The sequence below is a fragment of the Miscanthus floridulus genome, chromosome 7 (genome assembly GCF_019320115.1).
Source record: "Miscanthus floridulus cultivar M001 chromosome 7, ASM1932011v1, whole genome shotgun sequence".
NCBI classification, from domain to species: domain Eukaryota; kingdom Viridiplantae; phylum Streptophyta; class Magnoliopsida; order Poales; family Poaceae; genus Miscanthus; species Miscanthus floridulus.
Window position 1 is genome coordinate 127,310,913 of NC_089586.1, and position 20,449 is coordinate 127,331,361.

General features: G+C 45.4%; 1 protein-coding gene across 1 annotated transcript; it reads right to left on the reverse strand.

Moving 5' to 3' along the window:
- Positions 1-12,071: 12,071 nt before the first annotated feature.
- Positions 12,072-19,063, reverse strand: LOC136464698 (DEAD-box ATP-dependent RNA helicase 1). Its single transcript, XM_066463655.1, has 10 exons — positions 18,762-19,063; positions 15,891-16,125; positions 15,499-15,753; positions 14,734-14,885; positions 14,392-14,569; positions 14,096-14,283; positions 13,278-13,482; positions 12,692-12,797; positions 12,418-12,578; positions 12,072-12,293 (listed from the first exon to the last, which is right to left on the reverse strand). The coding sequence occupies exons 1-9, from the start codon at positions 18,896-18,898 to the stop codon at positions 12,475-12,477; spliced, it is 1,560 nt and encodes a 519-aa protein (XP_066319752.1). The 5' UTR covers positions 18,899-19,063; the 3' UTR covers positions 12,072-12,293; positions 12,418-12,474.
- Between the last annotated feature and the right edge of the window lie 1,386 nt (positions 19,064-20,449).

Genomic DNA, 20,449 nt, shown 5'->3' on the forward strand with positions numbered 1-20,449 from the left:
TGCACCGAAGTGCTCATAGTAGGGGGTTACAAGCTAAGGGAGAGAGGGAACTAGTCTCAGGTCTCGACAGGGTGTCGTGTGGGCCGTCTGAGACGTTGCTCTCAAGCGGTTGGAATGTGTGCGTGTCTGTGGGTTACAAGGTGTCCTCCTTTTTTCTAAATGGCCCAAGTCCTCGCCTTTTATAGTTGAAGGGAAGACAAGGACAGTACATGTGTTAACTATGCGGCATCATGCCAACAGGGGCGGCATGTCCGAGCCCTGTGGCCTGTTCCTGTGGCGGCGTGATCGTCGGAGTGGTCCATCCTTGGGGTACTGGGGCGGCGTGGTCATCCCATCAGATCCCGTGCGTCGTGGGAGCCCCGGGAATGCCTCGGAGTGGACGCGGCGGCGAATGTGCAAGCCACTATGGACGGACTGTGCGCGAGGTCGAGACTTGGTTGGTGCCAAGGCTTGTACTGCGGTGGGGGGGTCTCGGTAGGCACGAACCCCAAGATCACCGAGGCCCCGGTGTACAGTGCCGAGGCCCTGGTGTACAGTGCCGAGGCCTTGAGCGGGCGGCCGATCATGGGTACAGCGTTAGGACACAGTGGCCGGTAATCCCCGTCGTACCCTGTCCTAGCCGGTATGGCGCTGATCGTGGACACAGTGGTGGGACACAGTAGTCGGTAATCCCCGCCATGTCCTGTCCCGGCCGGCATGGCGCTGATGCGACCTCGGGTGCGTTGGCCGTTCTGTGGCATGGAGCCACCGTCCGGCTGAGATCGCGGGAGTGGTTGAAGCATTAATGAGACATGACACGTTGTTGGGAGGGTCGGCCGAGGCGGGGGGAGACGGACTGCGGACGAGCCAGCCTCGAGCGACACAGAGAATGAGGCCTCGCGCGAGACGGAGATCAGGCTCCTTGCCGAGGCCTCGCGCAAGAGGTCTCGCGCGATACGGAGAACGCGCCTCCTACCGAGGCCTTCCGTGGAGAGCCTCGGGCGAGGCGGAGACGGCGTTCCCTGCCGAGGCCTTCCCTAGGGAGCCTCGCACGAAGCGGAGTTCGCGTCAGGATGCCGAGGCCTCCTGCTCGAGGCTCGAGGCAAGGAGGGAGAGGACCCAGTGGGCTCGGTCGTGGCGGGTGAGGGGCCCACGACTTACCTTCTAGCTTTTCTTATTATTTTTTAGATGGGACTTTAGCGACCCTATTTGATGTTTTGCTTGGGGTACCCCATACTAAGGTACCCGACACGTTGAATTGTCTTTAACAATGACTCAATTGAGAAATTGACTAAGGAACATTCCTCGGTTAATGATCTAATGGCTAGCCTCAAGAGTGAGAAGAGTATAGCTCAAGAAAGCCTCACAAGATTGAAAGAAAAATATCAAAATCTTGAGCTAAACTATAGTACTCTTTGGGTTAGCACTTCAACTTCTCCTAAGACAACCGAAGACTCTAATGTCTCCGCTAGTAATGGTTGTAAAAGATACTATAAAGTTGATGTAAATGCATATGCAACTAACCTTGTTGAGCTAGAGAAGAAAGGCAAGGAGGTTCATAGTGTCGGTGTTTTGGACCGGGGGGTCCTCAACCAACTAGTGAATTTGTCCTGCGTGTTCCCGATTTCAGATGGTGATGCAAAGAGACACAAGGTTTATACTGGTTCGGGCAATTCGAGCCCTATGTCCAGTCTGGGAGATTGATCTTGTATTCCTTGCACCGAAGTGCTTGTAGTAGAGGGTTACAAGCTAGGTGAGAGAGGGAGCCAGTCCCAGGTCTCAGCGGAGAGTGATGCGGGCTGCTTGAGACGTTGCTCTCAAGCGGCAAGGAAGTGCGCGTGTTACAGAATGTTGCCCTTTGTGAGAACCTCTCTCCCCCTAGAAATAGCCTAAGTCCTTTCCTTTTATAGTTTGAAGGGAGGACAAGGGCAGTACATGTGCTAACTATACGGCGTCGTGCGAACAGAGGTGGCGTGTCCGAGCCCTATAGCCTGTTCCTGTGGCGGCGTAGTCGTCGGAGTGGTCCGTCCTTAGAGCACTGGGGCAGCGTGCTGGTCACATCCGATCATGTGCGTCATGGGAGCTCTAGGGCTGCCTCGGAGCGGGTGCGGCGGTCAGCGTGCGGGTCGCTGTGGATTGATTGTGCGCGAGGCCGAGGCTCGGTCGGTGCCGAGGCCGCACCACGGTGGGGGGTCTCGGCAGACACGAATCCCAAGATAGCCGAGACCCTGGTGTAGAGTGCCGAGGCTCGGAGAGAGCGATTGATCTGGTGTGCTGGTTCGGAGGCGATGATGACCCGGGCCAGGCTGCCCATGTCGTGTTGTTTTCGAGGCAGGGATCGCGGGGCATAGTGTAGTGCGGGCGCTAATCGTGGGCACAACGTTAGAATACAGTGGTCGGTAATCCCCGCCGTGCCCTGTCTCAGCCGGTATGGTGCTGATGCGACCTCATGTCCCGTCGGCCATTCCGCGGTGTTGAGCCATCGTCTGGCTGAGATTGCGGGAGTGGTTGACGTATTAATGGGACATGACGTGCTGTCGGGAAGACCGGTCGAGGCGGGGGCGATGGGCTATGGACAAGCCGGCCTTGAGCGATACGGAGAATAAGGCCTCGCGCGAGACGGAGATTGGGCTCCTTGTCGAGGCCTTCCGTGAGAGGCCTCGCGCGAGGTGGAAATTGCGTCAGGACGCCGAGACCTCCCGTGAGAGGCCTAAGGCGATGCGGAGAGCCAGGTGGGCTCGGACGGGGCTGGTGATGAGCCCATGGCTTACCCTCTAACTTTGTCGTTGATAGGATTTAAGTGCCCCTTTTGGTGTACGCTCGGGGTACCCCGTTTTATGGTACCCGACACATAGGTTGAAGATGATATTGAAGAATGGGTGCAAGTGTCAAGAGCAATCCGACAAGACTATATATAAGTCATCAAGGCACCCATCAATTAAGGAAGGCATTGGCTACAAAAGGTATGATGGAAAGGCCAATGGAAGGAACATGATCAATTGTGTGCCTTGTGTGAAGTTCAACAAGGGTGTTGCTTTTGATGAGCTTATATGCAGGGCCAACAACAAGGTCTACATTCACAAGATCCAACCTACAAGACAATCAAGACAAAACAATCCGAGACCCCAAGCCACAAGCGCAACTTCCACGGTGCCATGCTAGTGACTATATGTGTTGTTGAGGGCAAGGATGGCAAGATTGTAGTCAAGTATGTTGGTGCCCAAAAGAGTAAGAAGATTATGAGGAGTGTTTGGGTGCCCAAGTTTTATGTGACTAACCCCATAGGACCCAAATTCGTTTGGGTACCTAAAACAAAAGCTTGATTTGTCTTTGTAGGAATACTCCTCCGGTGGAACAAATTGGGTGGTGGATAGTGGTTGCACCAATCATGACCGAAGAGAAAGACATGTTCACATCATTCCAACCTAGTCATGACCAAAGTGAGAACATTGTGTTTGGTGACAATGGAAAAGGAGTTCTCGGTTTGAGTAAAATTGCTATCTCAAATGATAATTTCATTTCCAATGTTTTACTTGTGAATTCGTTGAGATATAATTTATTGTCCGTTTCACAACTTTATGAGGTGGGCTACAATTGTCTCTTCACGGATAAGGGTGTTGAAGTCTATAGAAGGGAGGATTCCTCTATTGCATTTACGGGTCATTTAAAAGGGAAACTCTATCTAGTTGATTTCACATCAAATAGAGTAAATCCAGAGACTTGTTTAATGGCAAAATCTAGCATTGGTTGGTTATGACATCGCCGACTTGCCCATGTTGGGATGAGGAACTTGGCCAAACTTCAAAAAGACGAACACATTCTTGGACTAACAAATGTTTCTTTTGAGAAAGATAGAATTTGTAGCGCATGCCAAGCGGGAAAGCAAGTTAGAGCTAAACATCCCGTCAAGAATGTTGTGACAACCGAAAGGCCATTAAAATTACTTCACATGGACATATTTGGACCCGTCGCTTATATAAGCCTTGGTGGTAACAAATATAATTTCGTAATTGTTGATGATTATTCTCATTTTACTTAGGTATTTTTTTTGCGTGACAAGAGTGAAGTCCATGGTATCTTCAAGAGGTTTGCAAAAACAGCCCAAAATAAGTTTGATATCAAGATCAAGACAGGTAGAAGTGATAATGGGACGGAGTTCAAGAACACCAACATTGAGGAGTTCCTTGATGAAGGAATCAAGCATGAATTTTCGGTTCCATACACTCCATAACAAAATGGTGTTGTAGAGAGAAAGAACCGAACGCTCATTGAAGCCGCAAGAGCAATATTGGATGAATACAAGACTCCAACCAACTATTGGACGGAAGTGGTTAGCACGGCATGTCATACTATCAACCGCTTATATCTTCACAAGAAAAGGGACAAGACCGCCTACGAACTTCTAACCGGTAAAAAACATAAGGTGCACTACTTTAGAGTTTTTGGATCCAAGTGTTTCATACTTGATAAGAAATCCAAAAGCTCAAAGTTTGCACCAAAGGTCGATAAAGGTTTCATACTTGGTTATGGTACTAATGAACATGGATATCGTGTTTTCAATAAAACCACTGGTTTGATTGAAATTGCGGCAGACGTGACTTTCAATGAAATCGACGGCTCTCAAAAGGAGCAAGTCAATGTTGAGATTGTAAATAATGAAGAAGCTCCACATAAAGCCATCAAGAAGCTTGCAATTGGTGAAGTAAAGCCCATCGAAGATGAAGATGACAATATTGTGCATGTTGATCTTGATCCAGCCACTCATCATGTTTCATCCAATGAACATGGTGAAACTTCCACAACAAGAAATGATCAAGATAGAAGATCAAATGAAACACAAGGTCATTCTCATGAAGATGGTGTCAACAATAAGCAGGCTCAACCTCAACTCAACAATGAAGAAAGAAGTGAAGACAACCCTCCAATCGATCATGACCATGATGATGAAGATGATGGCCCCATTCAAAGATAAACTCAAATGCCACATCCTAGAGTGCATCAATCCATTCAATGGGATCATCCTGTTGAGAACATATTGGGAAGCATCCGACGAGAGGTAACGACACGTTCTCCTTTAGCAAGTTTTTGTGAACATTACTCGTTTGTTTCTTCTTTGGAACCTCGTAGGGTGGAAGAGACACTTGATGATCCGGATTGGATGATAGCCATGCAAGAGGAGTTGAACAACTTCACTCGGAATAAAGTCTGGTCCTTAGTGGAAAGGCCCAAGCAAAATATGATTGGAACCAAGTAGGTCTTCCGCAACAAGCAAGATGAGCATGGCGTGGTGACAAGGAACAAGGCAAGGTTGGTGGCTCAAAGATTTACTCAAATTAAAGGCTTAGATTTTGGGGAGACCTATGCACTGATGGCTAAGCTAGAATCAATTCGTATTCTACTTGCCTACGCCACTCATCATGATTTCAAGCTATATCAAATGGACATAAAGAATGTATTTCTCAACGACCCCCTATCCGAGTTGGTGTATGGAGAGCAACCATCAGGCTTTGAAGACCCCAAGTATCCCAACCATATCTACAAACTCGACAAGACGCTCTATGGGCTCAAACAAGCCCCTAGAGCTTGGTATGATTGCTTGAAAGATTTTCTACTCAAAGAAGGATTTGAGATAGGAAAGGCCGATGCTACTTTATTTATTCGTAAAGTCAATAATGATATCTTTGTTTGCCAAATATATGTCGATAACATAATATTTGGTAGTACTAATGTGGCTTTTTGTGAATTTAGTAGGATTATGATAAATAGGTTCGAGATGTCAACGATGGAAGAGTTGAAGTTCTTTCTTGAATTTCAAATCAAGCAACTCAAGGATGGCACGTTCATAAGTCAAACCAAGTATACCAACGACATGTTAAAGAAGTTTGACATGGACATGGCCAAGCCCATCAAGACACCTATGCCAACCAAAGGACATCTTGACCTTAATCAAGAAGGAAAGAACGTCGATCAAAAGGTATATCGCTCTATGATTGGATCCCTCATTTACCTTTGTGCATCTAGGCCCAATATTATGCTTAGTGTGTACATCTGTGTAAGATTTCAAGCTAATCTGAAAGAATGTCATTTGATGACCGTTAAGAGAATTTTTCAATATTTAGTGCACACTTCTAATCTTGCCTTGTGGTATCATAAATGTTCCACTTTTGAGTCACTTCGCAATTCTGATTCGGATTATGTCAGCTGTAAAGTAAACCGAAAGAGCACCACTGGGACTTGTCAATTTATCGGTAGGTCTTTGGTGTCTTGGAGCTCTAAGAAACAAAACTCCGTTGCTTTGTCCACCATAGAAGCCGAGTATGTGGCGGCAAGTGCATGTTGTGCCCAACTACTTTGGATAAAACAAACTCTCAAAGACTTTGGTTGTGAGCTAACCAAGATTCCCCTTTTGTGTGACAACGAGAGTGCCATTAAGTTGACAAACAACCCCGTAAACCACTCTCAAACAAATCACATAGACATGCGACATCACTTTTTGAGAGACCATGAATCCAAAGAAGATATCGCAATTCATGATGGGAGCACCAAAAAGCAACTAGTCGATATCTTCACAAAGCCCTAGATGAGTTAAGATTTTGTGCTTTGAGGAGTGAGATAAATATCATTGGTTCTCATAATGTGGCTTGATGTCTTACACATGCTTTGTTTGAACTAGTTAGGAGAAGAATTGTGAAAATATTGTGACACTTTCAAAATATAATTTATAGTTTCTATATCTGACTATTGCTTTGTGGAATGTTTGAAACCTAGTCACATGTGAAAATGATGTCCATCATATTTTTGCCCCAAATGACATGGTGAGCTCGAGGTAGGACGTTTGTGAAATTTCCTACATCGGAAGTCCCGGCTCAAGTCAGAACTTCCGACGTAGATCTGCGTAGACGGCTTTTTAACCGCGCCCGTTTGACCTAGGGTTCATTATATACTCGCGCTCCGCCCACGCACCGCCGCCCCACGCCCGCCCCTGCGGCGTCGCCCCACGCGCGCCTCCGCTCCGTCCACGCGCCGCCGCCACCGCACCCCCGCATCGCCTGCCGCCGCCATCGTGCACGTGCCTCGGGAGCTTCAGCTCCGTCCTCGTCGTTGGGGGCTCTGCTCGAGACTCCCGACGCCGCTGCCTCCACTCAAAGCCACTGACTTCTTCGCCTCCCCGTGCTAGTCGTCGCCTCTGGTGGTGGAGAGGCCATCCACTCGTTGCAAGAGGTGCTTCCTGTCGTGGATTTCCTCGTTGGTGATGCGGATTTGATGTTTCTCCTATTCTTCCTCTCCTTCCCAAGGTACAACCTCCATGGCTAACCCTAACCTCCAATGTACCTTGCGATTTGCTTCTTCTCTTATTCCTTCTCTCCTCCTCTACCTTCGTTGTGTGAATGTTTGCGTGGATTTAGAGCCACATGTATGGATTGGCTACCATCGTATGCCAGAAGTCCTAGCTATAGTCGGAACTCTCGGCCGCCGGATGTTCGGACCCTAGGGCCAGAACTTCCAACCCCCGAAAGTCCCGGCACCTGCCGGAACTGCCAACTGGTGGAAGTCCCGGCGCTAGCCGGAACTCCCAACCTTTTGGTCGCTACTCCATCCATGTTTCTCCATATCCAGGATCTCGTTCGCCATTCTTTTACCTTGTTTCCTAGTCTCCTTTCACTTTTCTCCGCAGCGATGGCCTCTAGTGGTGATGCCTCTCCTCCCTGTCGTAACGAGAAGTGTTCCAAGCGGACCTAAGATCCCGCCGCATCCTCTCGGCCGACTGGACGCACCAAGGCGTCACTCTCTTGTGATGCCGCTAGTGGTCGTGGGGCTCGTGCTCGTGCTGCTCGTGCTCAAGCCCAAGCTCCGCCCTTTGGAGCCGCTGCACGGGAGTTTGTTCCCGATCTTAGTGATGTTCCCGTCGTCGATCCTACTGAAGAAACCCTTGATCAAGAAGGCCGGACTATTGCTGATGATGTGTGCACATGACACCTTCAGCTCCGGGTTACTTTGGGATTAGTCACTTGATTCGGTTCGATGGTCCCACTCCTACTATCCGAGAACCGCAGCACACTCCCAATCCGACTGGAGGTTATACCCTTCATCTACAGGTTGATTATCGTCGACATGTGGCTGAGATTCGTCGCCATCATGCCCAACACCTTTATGATGGGCCCAAGGATCTAAGAATTGAGTACCGGTTCTGGGAGCCGTTTCATTTTGATTTCTACCATCACTTCATGTTTCTTCGCTTCATCAACAAGCAAGAGGCTTTGATGATTCAGATGAAGGCTATTGACACCTTTAAGCTTAGCAAGCTGCCTAGACCGGATATGCAACAGTTGCTCCGTGACTTGAGAAGGATGGGGTTACAACCATTGATAGAGTTCCGCAAGCCGTGGAACAATGAGATTATCTATCAGTTCTACGCTCCTATCACTTGGACACCCGAGCGGAGACTCATTTCATTCATTGGACCACTAAAGGCAAGCACTACAATGTTGATTTCATTACCTTCTCTTGCCTTCTTGGCTTGGACCACAGGGATCGCACCTCCACTTTCATTACTGACATTTCCGCTTTTGCCATGGATGAGTATCAGTATATGTATTTGGATGGTCATCGTGCTGATGGGAAGACCGTTTGGTTGAAGCCCTACTACTATGTGCTAAACAACATCCTCCGTCAGATCTGGTACCCCAAGATAGGTGACTACCAATCTCCGTGAGGATTCACAGGTTGTCCTTGATTGCTTTGGAGATGAGTTCACCAAGTTCTCCATCAGCCATTATATTTGGGATAAGATCTTCGTCGCTAGTGAGGATGTGGTAAAGCACTACCCTATGCTCCATTCATCATGCATATCATTGAGCATGTGTCCGGCATTCACTTCCCTTCCGATGTCCCTCACAAAGTCCTCAAGCTGTCCAACAAGACATCACTTCAGGCAAAGCGGGAATTAGCGAACCTCGCTAAGGGCAAAGGCAAAGGTGTCTAGGGCTCCTCCTCACGAGCTTCTCTACCACATGCTTCGCACTCTCGCCATGCTCATAGTGAGGAGCCTCAGTCCTCCTCCGGTGGTAAGCCCCCCAGCAAGTTCTAGTTCTTCATGAAGTATACGTTTGGAGCTTGTTGTGCTAGTGTTGAGCGTGAGTAAGAGATGCTAGTGAGGATGCATCGTATTGAGCAGAAGCTTGACATTCCCTCCGCTCCGCCTCGGGCCTTGGAGCCACTTTGTGATCCTTTTGAGCTTTATGATGAGGCTTGCAAGGAATACTATGGAGAGTCGTCCGATCAGCCCCGTCCCCATGGCAAATCGCAAATGGATGTCGATGAAGAGGAGTACCGAGAGGAAGATAACGACAACGACGGCGACGATGACGATGATGGTGGTGGTGACCAAGACGACGATGAGGACTACGATAAGTAGTCGTTTCTTTCACGTGGCCTACCCCTTTTGGCACTTGTTGACAAAGGAGGAGTGTTAGGCTTTGATCTTATTGTAATAAGTTAGTTGGCCGCTTAGAGCTTGTGAGACTTTAAAACTTTTAGCTTGTATGAACTATGTCGTGTGGTGGCACTATGCGATGGATAGCTATATTTGTGTGATAGATGATTATAGGATAAGCAATGTTTATCTACATATCTATTTATCTCTACATGTGAATGGTGCATTTATTTTGGATGGCCATGTGTTGTTTCAAGTTGTTACTTTGAGATCTTGGCCATCATATTTTCTTTTACTTGTTGTATAACACGTCACATTGCATCTCCCTTTTTCACGGATATTCATTTGTTCACATACACTTGTTGCACCCCACGGATTGCAAAATTTAGGAGTTTCTATCTTAATATATGCAAGTGATGTGTTGATGATCATCAATGAAACTCAAATTCAATGCATATATTAAGAGGGAGCTCTCTATAAATTTTGGGGTTTAAAAGCTTTAAATTCTTACATTTTTTTAAAAGCCTAAGTTGGTTGCCATTAATTACCAAAAAGAAAGAGATTGGAAGTGCATTTGTCCCCTATGTGGGTTCTGGTGTATTGATGACATCCAAATTAGGGACTAATGCGATCTTAATGAGATATATTGCAGCTTTAATCCCTTGAAAGTTTTAAAGAGTTGGTTTAAGATGAAATGATATCCCTCAATTCTTCAAGTGCCAAAGGCGAACGAACCCAAAGCGCGCTTCAAGCATTTTTAGTTTTGCTTTGGGTTTAGGTATACCGTACTATAAAGAAGAATGCAAGTTTAGGTGGTCTGAGAAAGATAGAGTGCTCAATCATAGAAATAAAATCAAAAGAGGGACATAAAATCACCTCACGAACACTTAGATATAGTTTTTGGACTTTTGGTAGTCGAAAGTCCCTACGTGAGCTGAGAGTTCCAGCCGTCGGAAATTCTGGCATTTGGTGCCGAAAGTTCCGGCACTTGAGGACTTAGCCATCAGCCCACCTGCGCTCGCCCGTCAAAAGTCCCGACGGGAGTCGGGAGTTTCGGGTGTCGGAAGTTCCGGCTCCCGCCGAAAGTCTCGACGCTTTGGCACTTAGCCCCCTGGCTCGGCTCTGGGTCGGGAGTTTCGACGTAAGTCAGAAGTCCCAACTGCCGAAAGTTCCGACTCCAACTGTGTTGACCACCTTTAACTACGTCTTGAAAAGTGTTTTACAGAAGGGCCGGAAGTTTCGACAATCTGTGTCCGAACTTCCGACCCAGATCTGAACAGTTGGATTTCACTATGAGTATAAATAGTTCTCTCATCTCTTCTAACTGTGAACCACTTATTCATTGCTCACCAACCTTCGTCCCAAACAGCTCCCAAGCATTCAAGGCACCCTTCTCTCCCCTTTGCTCCAATCTTCGATTCCCGTAGGGTTTTGAGTGAAAGGAGAGTGGATTGAGTAAGACAATCACTTTGGCAAGCTTAAGCACTTGATTTCTTCGTCAAACCGGTTGGACTTGCGTCTATTACTGTTGGGTTCTTGTAACCCTATCTGGCTAGGTGTCGCCCAAGAGTTTTCATCTTGTGGAAGAGCCTTGGAAAGTTTGTATTACCCTTGATTTCTTAGTGAAAAGCATAAGTAACCTTTGTGGTTGCTTTGAGAGAGGCAAGGAAGTGGAAGAGACTCCGACCTTGATGGTCACCTCAACAACAAGGACATAGGAGCTCCTTTGTGAGATTGCCGAATCTCGGGATAAATCCTTGTGTCCCGCATGCTTGTTGTTGTTGTGATTTGTTCTGTCATATTTGTTCTTGTTTGTTTGTCTTCCTCTCCAACTCTCCTCTTAGGGTTTGGACTCGATCTACGGAGTGGTGACCTTCCGTCGTCAAAGGAGCAACCCCAACACTTCACCTTACCACTAGGAAGTAGGGTTGTAAGATATCTTTCACTCAAAGTTTATTTTAGCACTTGTAGTGAGTTTCACGTAGGTGCCGGAACTCCCAGCTGTTTGCGTCGGAACTTCCGGCCCAAACAGTCGAAACTTCCGACTGTCACTGATATTTGACTTCGAGTTTACGTAGAAATTTTTAAGTACGCCTATTTCAACAACCCGCCCCCCCCCCCCCCCCAGGCATTGTTTAAGATCCTTTCAAGCTTTCATTCTCAAAAATCTGAACAGCTAAATAAGTCAGTGTTGACTACTAGTAGATAAGTATAATTAAAGAAAAGATGCTGGATTTTTTTTCATTTCTCATTAGTTATATGCCGATTGTAAAATTTTCCTCGCACAAGTGGAAGACATTTCTACACAAACTTTATGGACTCATTCTCATTATATTTGTGAATTCAAAAGCTTTCGAGACAGGGCACTCCCTACAAGGCGTAAGGCAGTAAAGGTCTGATGGCGCAATAGAAAACTGAAGAATAGCATGACTTCAGTCAAGCAGTACCATATAAAACCATATTTTGGCCCTGTTCGGCAGGACTTATTGTTGCTGCGGCTGATTTGTAGGGCTGATTTGTTGAGAGAAAAATATTGTTACCATGGCTGAAAAGTAGGGCTGATTCTGGCTGATAAGCTCAAGCGAACAGGGCCAAATTTGTTAGTGGATAACAAAATGTCTGAACTGTAATACCTTATAAGAGATACAAACAAATAAAGAAAGCAGAAAATTAACAGAACTCTATTTGATCTAAGGGTTGGTTAAATTAACAAGTTACATGGTTGAACAAATATTTGGCTCAAATTTTCAAGCCAAGGCCAGAATAACCAGGCTCAAATTTGACTAACAAAAGTCAAGCATACTTCAAATTGTAGGTTTAACATGTCCCATTCTAGCTCATGCTTTGAACTGGGAAACAATTGCCTCCTCACATTTCTTCCCTGTTGATGGATCATCTTATTAATTGATGGACAAACATATGTATGCCAGCATCATGACACTGAACATACAAAAAAATGGTACTGTAGGAAAAAATTGCATGGCATCTCCGAAAGTAGGTCTCACCGAAACTCTGTAGAAAATGCAGGTGTAACGTCAAAGACGTTAGAACTATTGCTTTCATTACTGATTTGATCTCTTCCGTTTAGAAGCACCTGGCATTTTATCTTCTAAATTAGATTTCTTCGCTGCTTCTGATTCCAGTGATTCTTCCAGTTTCCTCAGAGCTTTTAACAACCGAACAAGAAGATAAAAACGGTTAGAATGGGTGTAGCATTAAAATGGATGACAGGTAACTAAAAACCAGCATATTCCAAGTACAGAAGGACCATTATCTCACCACTGGAGAAAGTTGGACGAAGTGTTTCTATTGATTCCTCAGGCAATGAATGAAGACTGCAGCTAGCATTGTCTGCCTTCTTGAGCATTTTGTCAAAAAATTTAACCTACGAATGATTTGATTCAGCAACCGAGATAGACATAAAACATTCATGCTGGATATTCTAATTGGAAGTGTTTTGGGTATGATGATCCAGTTTGGGTGTTCTTATGAAAAGGAGGCATCTGGTAGTGCCCACTACATAGTTATGTTTCACCCTATAATGGACATCAAAGTGTTTTATGTATTCTTAAGTCCTAAGGTAAATCCGGAAGTCCCCGTGTTTAGTAGTTAGTACAGAGCAGTGCCCCAGTAACATCTTTCTACTCCACATCATATGATACTAAACTGACATTCACCAGGGCAACAAATACTCAACTTGGAGTTTATGTGTCTAACCCCAGTGAAACAGCTGTACTGGGATGAGAACGGGATTGCAGATTTTTTTTTTTACATATATAATAACAGGCATGTTAATAAATCAACTCACTGCAACTTTTGCATGGGAAAGCTACCTATTATTGTCTGGCAGAGCATTAGCCATTACCTCATGCTTTCTTAAGAAGGTGAAGCAGGAACCAGATTCCCCTGCTCTAGCTGTCCGACCCGCTCGATGTATGTATGTTTTCACATATGGTGGCATATCATAATTGATAACATATCTTAAACCATCAATATGTATTCCACGAGCCATTCTATCCGTGCCAATTAGAACATCGATTTTCCCTTCCTTGAAGGCCTCCAGTGTCTTCCTGCAAGAGAGATTCAACTAATATTATGGCATCGGAATGGTCGCGTAAGATACTAATCTCTATTATTACAGAAACAAACTTGATATTCATCCCTAGTTTCATTAAAAAAAATCCATCATTTTCCTATCTAAGATAATCTACTATTTTATCTGATTTGTTCCTAATTCATGACCTATTCTTAATTTAACCTTCCGCATGGGCCTAGCTCATGGTTATAGCATCCCATAACTATTAATGTCTAAAGGTGAGAATGAGTTCAACTTCCATGTATAATTCTAATTCACATTCACGTGAACCAAAAAATTATAACCCACAGCAGTACTTAAGTAAGGCAGACCCATGAAGAGGCATCCCCATTCTTTTAATTTTATGATCTTGATCATGGGCTTATTTTTTCTGGTGATTGCTCATGTAACTAGCATGGCCCTGGTGGGCGCTACACGCTAGTTTGTGTGTGGCCAGTATGAGTCATTTTGGACACCTTTTCCTCTTAATATCTGCAGTTTTTCTGTGCGTTCGAGCAGGAAAAAAATTTGATATTGCTACTCACCTACAGCTACAAGGCCAAAACTCAAACGTGAATATGCATGGAATTGTAATGTGGATAGCTTACCTTCGAGTAGATTCACGCTGCAAGCGTGAATATTCACTGAATTTAAAGGGTAAGTTTTCAAAAAAACACAGTAAAATGCTTAGTCTGTGACTTGATTCCACAGATGAGGTAAAAACTAAGCACTTATTCCCTTGCAGTTCTTGGAGAAGAACGATGAGAGAGAGTGGTTTTAAGTTTGATTTACAGATCTGCAATAGTAGCAACATAGAACAAATCTGAGTGAGTATGCACCACAGAGTTTCCAACGGTAATTTTACAACTAAGGTAAATGAGCTACAAAGACATAAGAGACAAACCAGTTTGTAGGACTCAAGTTTTGTAGGAATTCTATAACGCTTCGTCCCACTATTCAACAACAAGGGATGGTGCAATTCGAGTTGTGATAGCTTGCTAGGATCTTGAGTCAGTGTAGCAGATAAAACTATCTTCGCCAATCTTGGATAGCATTTACCTTTAAACCCACGCTCCACACCCCTACATGATATATAGTAGGTTAACTAAATCCTAGGCCAAAATATAGAGCACTAACTTAAACTATTAATATGGCAGAGAAGGACAGGATTGCGATTATGAGTATGAAATGTGATCATTACTAAAAGAGGAAAATACACAAGAATGTAATTAGGATTAGGAATTACGATCTTCTAATAGTAGTCAATGGATGAAGTAGAGTTTTCCCATCAATGTCATGCCAGGAATGATCTTGGCCAATTGAGTGTGTAAGTTGGATCACTGTTGGCAACCAGGATTGATAAGCCTCTCTTAACATTCTATCTGTCTCATCAATGACCTGAATCCATAATAAGTGAAATATGACGAGCTAGTAAGTTGGAAAAGTATAGTCATGATAAGGTTAAAGCAGTCTCATAAATGCCAAAACTTATGTTTAGACAAATACTACAGACTGCTGCATTCCAATTTCCAAGTCCAACAATTCCATGGAAACAACAAGGGCAGCCTATGTTAAATTGTGTTGCAAGTTGCATGGTTCCAAAAGGCATACACAGCAAGGATCTAGAGTAAGAGGTAATGTGGGAACTTTGCATTGTTACTAACTAGCCCAGGATAAATAATGCATTGATGCCATTATATCATATGCAATGCTGTATACAAGAATATAAACCAGGTACAAAGCAAACTGTAAATAATCTGGTCAAAATTCAGTTCCAGTCTTCCAGAGCATAACCTCACTAAATATTTACATGGCATGTTCCTTTCACATTTTTTGTGTACAGTCTACTAAGCGTGCACATACTACAACAATTTTTCAAGGCTTAAACAGACAATTCCATAAAGGAGGAGGGCAGTAGATTCAGAGGAAACAAGCAGTATCCACAATGTAAGCAGGCAAAGCATTAAAGAGATGCAGAATGAATTATGCAATAAAATTCCAATAAGCCTACCAGGTACTGAAGATGCTCCAGACTGAAACCATTTGTCATGTTAATGTGATCCATCAGTCTTCCAGGGGTTGCCACCAATATATCAATTTTAGTCTGCGGTTCCATTTGGACATATTCTTCGTCAATAGTAGGGTAAAACTCTTGTTTGGGCTTCCGGACAAGTCTAGAAACTTCATCTGCTATTGATGATTGACCAACTGCTGAACCTACTGACAAGCCCACCACAGGAGCAATAGCATCAAAAACCTCTTTAACCTGAAATTGAAATAAGAAAAGGCAGTACTTAAATTTGTTAAATAGACTACAATAAAATGGATAAGTGTCTGACTCAAATGTTGAAGCATGGATTATAGGAAAGAAAATTTTCAAAAAGACGCCGAACTCGCACAAACCTGCAAGGCTAAATCCCGTGTAGGAAGCACAACCAAAGCTCGTAAGCACCTTACTTTCCGTTTGCAGAGCATTTGCACAATTGGTAGGGCATAAGCAAGAGTTTTGCCAGATCCAGTTGGGGAGTTGATACAGATATCCCTCTCAAAAGCGCCAGGACCAATTGTTTCCAGCCAAGCTGCTTCTTGAACCGGGAAAAACGATTCAATTCCCATTCTCTGCAAAGCCTCTGCCAGTCTACAATGGTAAAAACAAACCCATCAGACACTCTCCTAGCTTACTTATTTCTAATACATCACCATAATGAAGGGACACTTTCCTAGCTTGATAAATTAACTGCACTGAAAATACATTTGAAAACTTATAGCGAGCGAACCAAAATACTAAGGTAACAAGCCACTGAGCTGAGTGCCACCATGCAACTGCTAATGCAACCTATTTCTACTCAAGAGAGCAGCAGCTCTCAGCGGCTAGTCAATTGGTCCCCGTTAGCAAAAATTATGACATGCGTCTGATTCCAATCAAACGGCGCATTGCAAGCGCTCCTCCTCCTGCCCAGCTAGCGCGGCCGATGTGTCAGTCATTGCTGCCTGTTACGCTCCAAAATATCTCCTTATGCTAGAACATTCCACGCCGTCCATCCCGCACACAGTTGCCTCCCACCTTTTCTCCTTCCCACACCTCCATTGGCACCCCAGCTCCCATCCCATGGCAGCACATCAGCCTCCCTTCCTCTCACCATGAGGTGTGTCGGGCGGCACAAACCCATTTTTTCAATGTAAACCCTGGTTTCTATCTGATCTCCTATTTCCCTCACTCGCTACATCTGCGCCTCGTCCCACCAGCCCAAGCAGAGGCGCGGACAGCCTGCGGTGCTACGCTGTGTAGGGCTAGGGAAGGTGCAGGATGCACAGCGGGGTTCCATGGGAGGTAGGGCTGAGCTGCCCTAACATCGGCGCATGTATGGGGATGGCAGCATGGCCAGCAGGTCCAACGACCTTGCCGGCAGCACACCCACTCATCGCTCTACTCCTCAGCAGATTAGTCATTGGCTATTCAGCATGGTATGTCTCTCCAATCCCAGTTCCCTTCCCGTTGGTCATGGTCAGCAGTAGAATTCCTCCTTTATATTTGTTGTCTTCACTGTTCTTCTCAGGTCTGTTTCTCGTGCTTGCTCTCTTCATTTTTGCAGTCAAATGAGATGCAGAGAATTGATGGGTTCTTAAGCAATGCTAGACTGCAAGGTGTTCCTGATGGATGATGCTGTGGTGTGGCAGTGGTGTGCTGTGGGCAGTAGCGACGCAGAGGATGTGAATTGGCGTTGGTTCATGCCGGTTGTCGATGGCCAGGTTGTGCACGTGCAGCATTGTTTGTTGGCAGCAGGCAGCAGTTGGCATTAGCAGGTGGCTTGTGGGTGGTGATTTGGGAGGAACAAGTGATTGATTGACAGTGTCATTGCATTGTTCATTTCTGTTTTCTCATGCCAATTTCATGGACCTTTGCGGTTTTGTCAGATTTGTTGGTTGTGCTTGCTCTTTTTTTTCATCAGTTGAGATTCGAAACAATGGATTCATCTTACTGTAATGTCAATTGCAGGTTGCTCCATATGGAGGATATTGTGGTGTGCCACCAGTGGCTGGGGACCTACAGGTGGTGATGAGGGAGGAGCAGGCGATTGTAGGAAGTTATGCATATCAATAGTTTCATTTGACTGTCCCCTGTTAATACACAATCTCAACTGTTACGTTTGGGACTTAAAGGCTTTGTTGTTGTTGTTGTTGTATATATATATATATAAAGGAAGGCTAGATTAAAACCTGAAGGGGGAGGGGAAAGAAAAGGAAGGATGTGAGTTGTTTTTCAGTGACTTGCTTGTCAGTACAGATTCACGATATGTTGTTACAGCGATATCCTGTTCTTGCCGCATGCATATGACAAGGCCTCGAGACAGTTTATATTAAGGTTCAAGTTGAGCTATGAAGCCGCTACTCTCCAGTTTTAGGTTGTTTAAAGGATTATTAGGTCTGTGTTGAAATTCTACAACTAAATCACTTCTATGTTGTTATAATGAAGTGGTCAGATCAATGGCTCTGCTTCTAACGTGGAGTATGGGTTCTTTTATCTAAGATTCCAATGAAGTGGATTTGTAGTACCAAGCCTACTAAATTAGGAAGTGACATAATCCTTGCATATGGATAATTGCACTCAATTTGATCGTTTCGACCATTCTTCTAGAGACAAACATACGCTGCCATAATCTTGGCATGCTCCATGCAGTAAATCTATATAGTAAATAAGGACTGATTAGACCTACATATTTTTCTAGGATAATCCTCAAAAATCAAAATAATGTTTCCATGGTGCAGCTATATGGATCAACAATTTCTGATTTACAGAAGCCAACCCCTCTGCAAACTACTCTACTGGCTGCCCATGCAGCGTCATCCTCCTTTTTCAGGTCACCTTGCAACGGCACTGATTCAGTTTTCCATCAACACACGAGCTAATGACACCTGAGTTTTGTTCATGCTCACTTTATTTTTATCATTGCCGTTTATTTAGGCTCTTTTGTCATGCTAGGCCATACACACATTTGATTTTGTCACTACAGTTGAAACTTAAAAGAGACCTAACGAATCACAGAACCAACAATACAGTTTCTGCGTGCAATCAAGTAAGGCAAGCTAAATTCCAAGACCATAAAAATCTAACTCCTCGAGAGTGAACTAAAAAGTATCCGCACTGTAATTCCCCACCCGCTTACGAACAGCAAAATAAAAAAAAGGGCGACGGTTGCTTCTGAGCAGCAACCAAAACTAGTTAGTCGCCAGTTGAAGCGATCACGAGGGCAACGCTGGAGCATGGGAGTGCACCTCGGGTCGAGGCGGGGGAGCTGTGTGACGGGGCAACCGGAGAAGGAGTCGATGTCGACGGGGTACCGCATCCACGGCAGGTGCGGCACGTGGTCCGCGGGCCCCTCTTCCTCGTCCTTCCTCACCATGGCCACCATCAACGACTGAACCTACCTCAGGCGACTATGACAAATCGGAGGAGGAGTCGAAGCCGGCGAGGAGCACAGGTGAGAGGCGGCGCGCGCGGGGGGAGGGGAGGTGGCTGCGAGTCTGCGACGGCGACGAGCCGTTTGCTGGAGCTGCGAATCGGTGACGGCGTTGCGGCAAACTAGGGCTCGGAACGGACCGTGATGGGTGGGCCGGTGGGCTGCTTTCAGTTGGGCCCCGACCGTTCCACGCTTCCACGCGATGGCAGTTACAAGGAATTCCCAGGTTTTGCTAAAAAAAAATATAGTCCACATTGCCTCTCAACTTTTGCGAAAATCTATTTTTTCTCTCTAAACTAAAATCAGACAAAACACCTTCCACAATTTTTAAAATCGTTCATCTTACCTCCCTGGTCCTAGGCAGTTTTGTCTTTTTTATTTATTTATTTCGGATGAATCTTTAAAAAATCAGAGTAAATTACAGAAAAATCATAAAATAGAAAATTCAATTCCGATTTTAAAGTTTAGGGAAGAAAAGTAGACTTTCGCAAAATTTGCGAAGGTAACCTTTTTTAAAAAAATATACAAGGAATTCCAGGGTAACCTGGGGAGGCACGCCGCCCGCCCGCCCTAACCCGCGCCCATTTCATTTTGCCACCGCTCACCGACCACCTCCTCAACCACCGCTCGCCGGGAGAATCCCACCGCCGCCGCCATGAGCGAGATGAAGCAAAAGCAAGGAGGAAACGACGACGATGCCTCGTGCGTGTTAGGGTCGTGGTGTACCTTTCTGTGTAACCGTAGATCCGGGTAAGGCTCCTCGCCTTAGCATAGTTAGGTCGCAGCAACGTAGACGCCAAGTTTGCCCTGGATGCCACCTCGCGGACGCCGGTGCTTGGCACGATGGTGAGGAGGCGAGGTGGTGATCCAGTGGACCAGTGGAGACCCTACAGAGGCAACGACGGTGTGGTGGGGCATCCCGTCGCTGGCAGCACACTATAGATCGGATTAGGGTTTCTATCGGTGGGATCATGGTGACTCAAACCAACCTCGTGACTCAAGCCGTGATCCCCACCTATCTTTATATGTGCTGTGCGATAGGGGCCCACCAACCTATTAGGGTTGGGCGCCCCCGATCAGGGCGTAGAGGCAAGGGCCCAATAGATCATTGGGCCTATTGGTGGAGATCAACTAACATTCTCCCCCTTGATCTCATTCCATCTTTCAATTTCATATCATTTACTTTTGTTCATTTCATTACAGATTAGCGCATAGAGCATGTCTCATCGTCACGGTCCATTGCCGATAAATTTAACAGCTACAACACACTACTCTGTTCTGAAATAGATACTTATCTTTGGGCCTTCTTTTGTCCAGAAATTTTAGGCTTTCCCTTAAACACATGCTAGCTACATGTTCTCTGAACACCATGTTCTCTGAACACGTTAGGTGGTAAGCCTTTTGTAAGTGGATCCACGAGCATCTTTTCTGTACTTATATGCTCAAGACTTATGACTTGATCCCGAACTTTATCTATCACAACATAATACTCTATGTCAATGT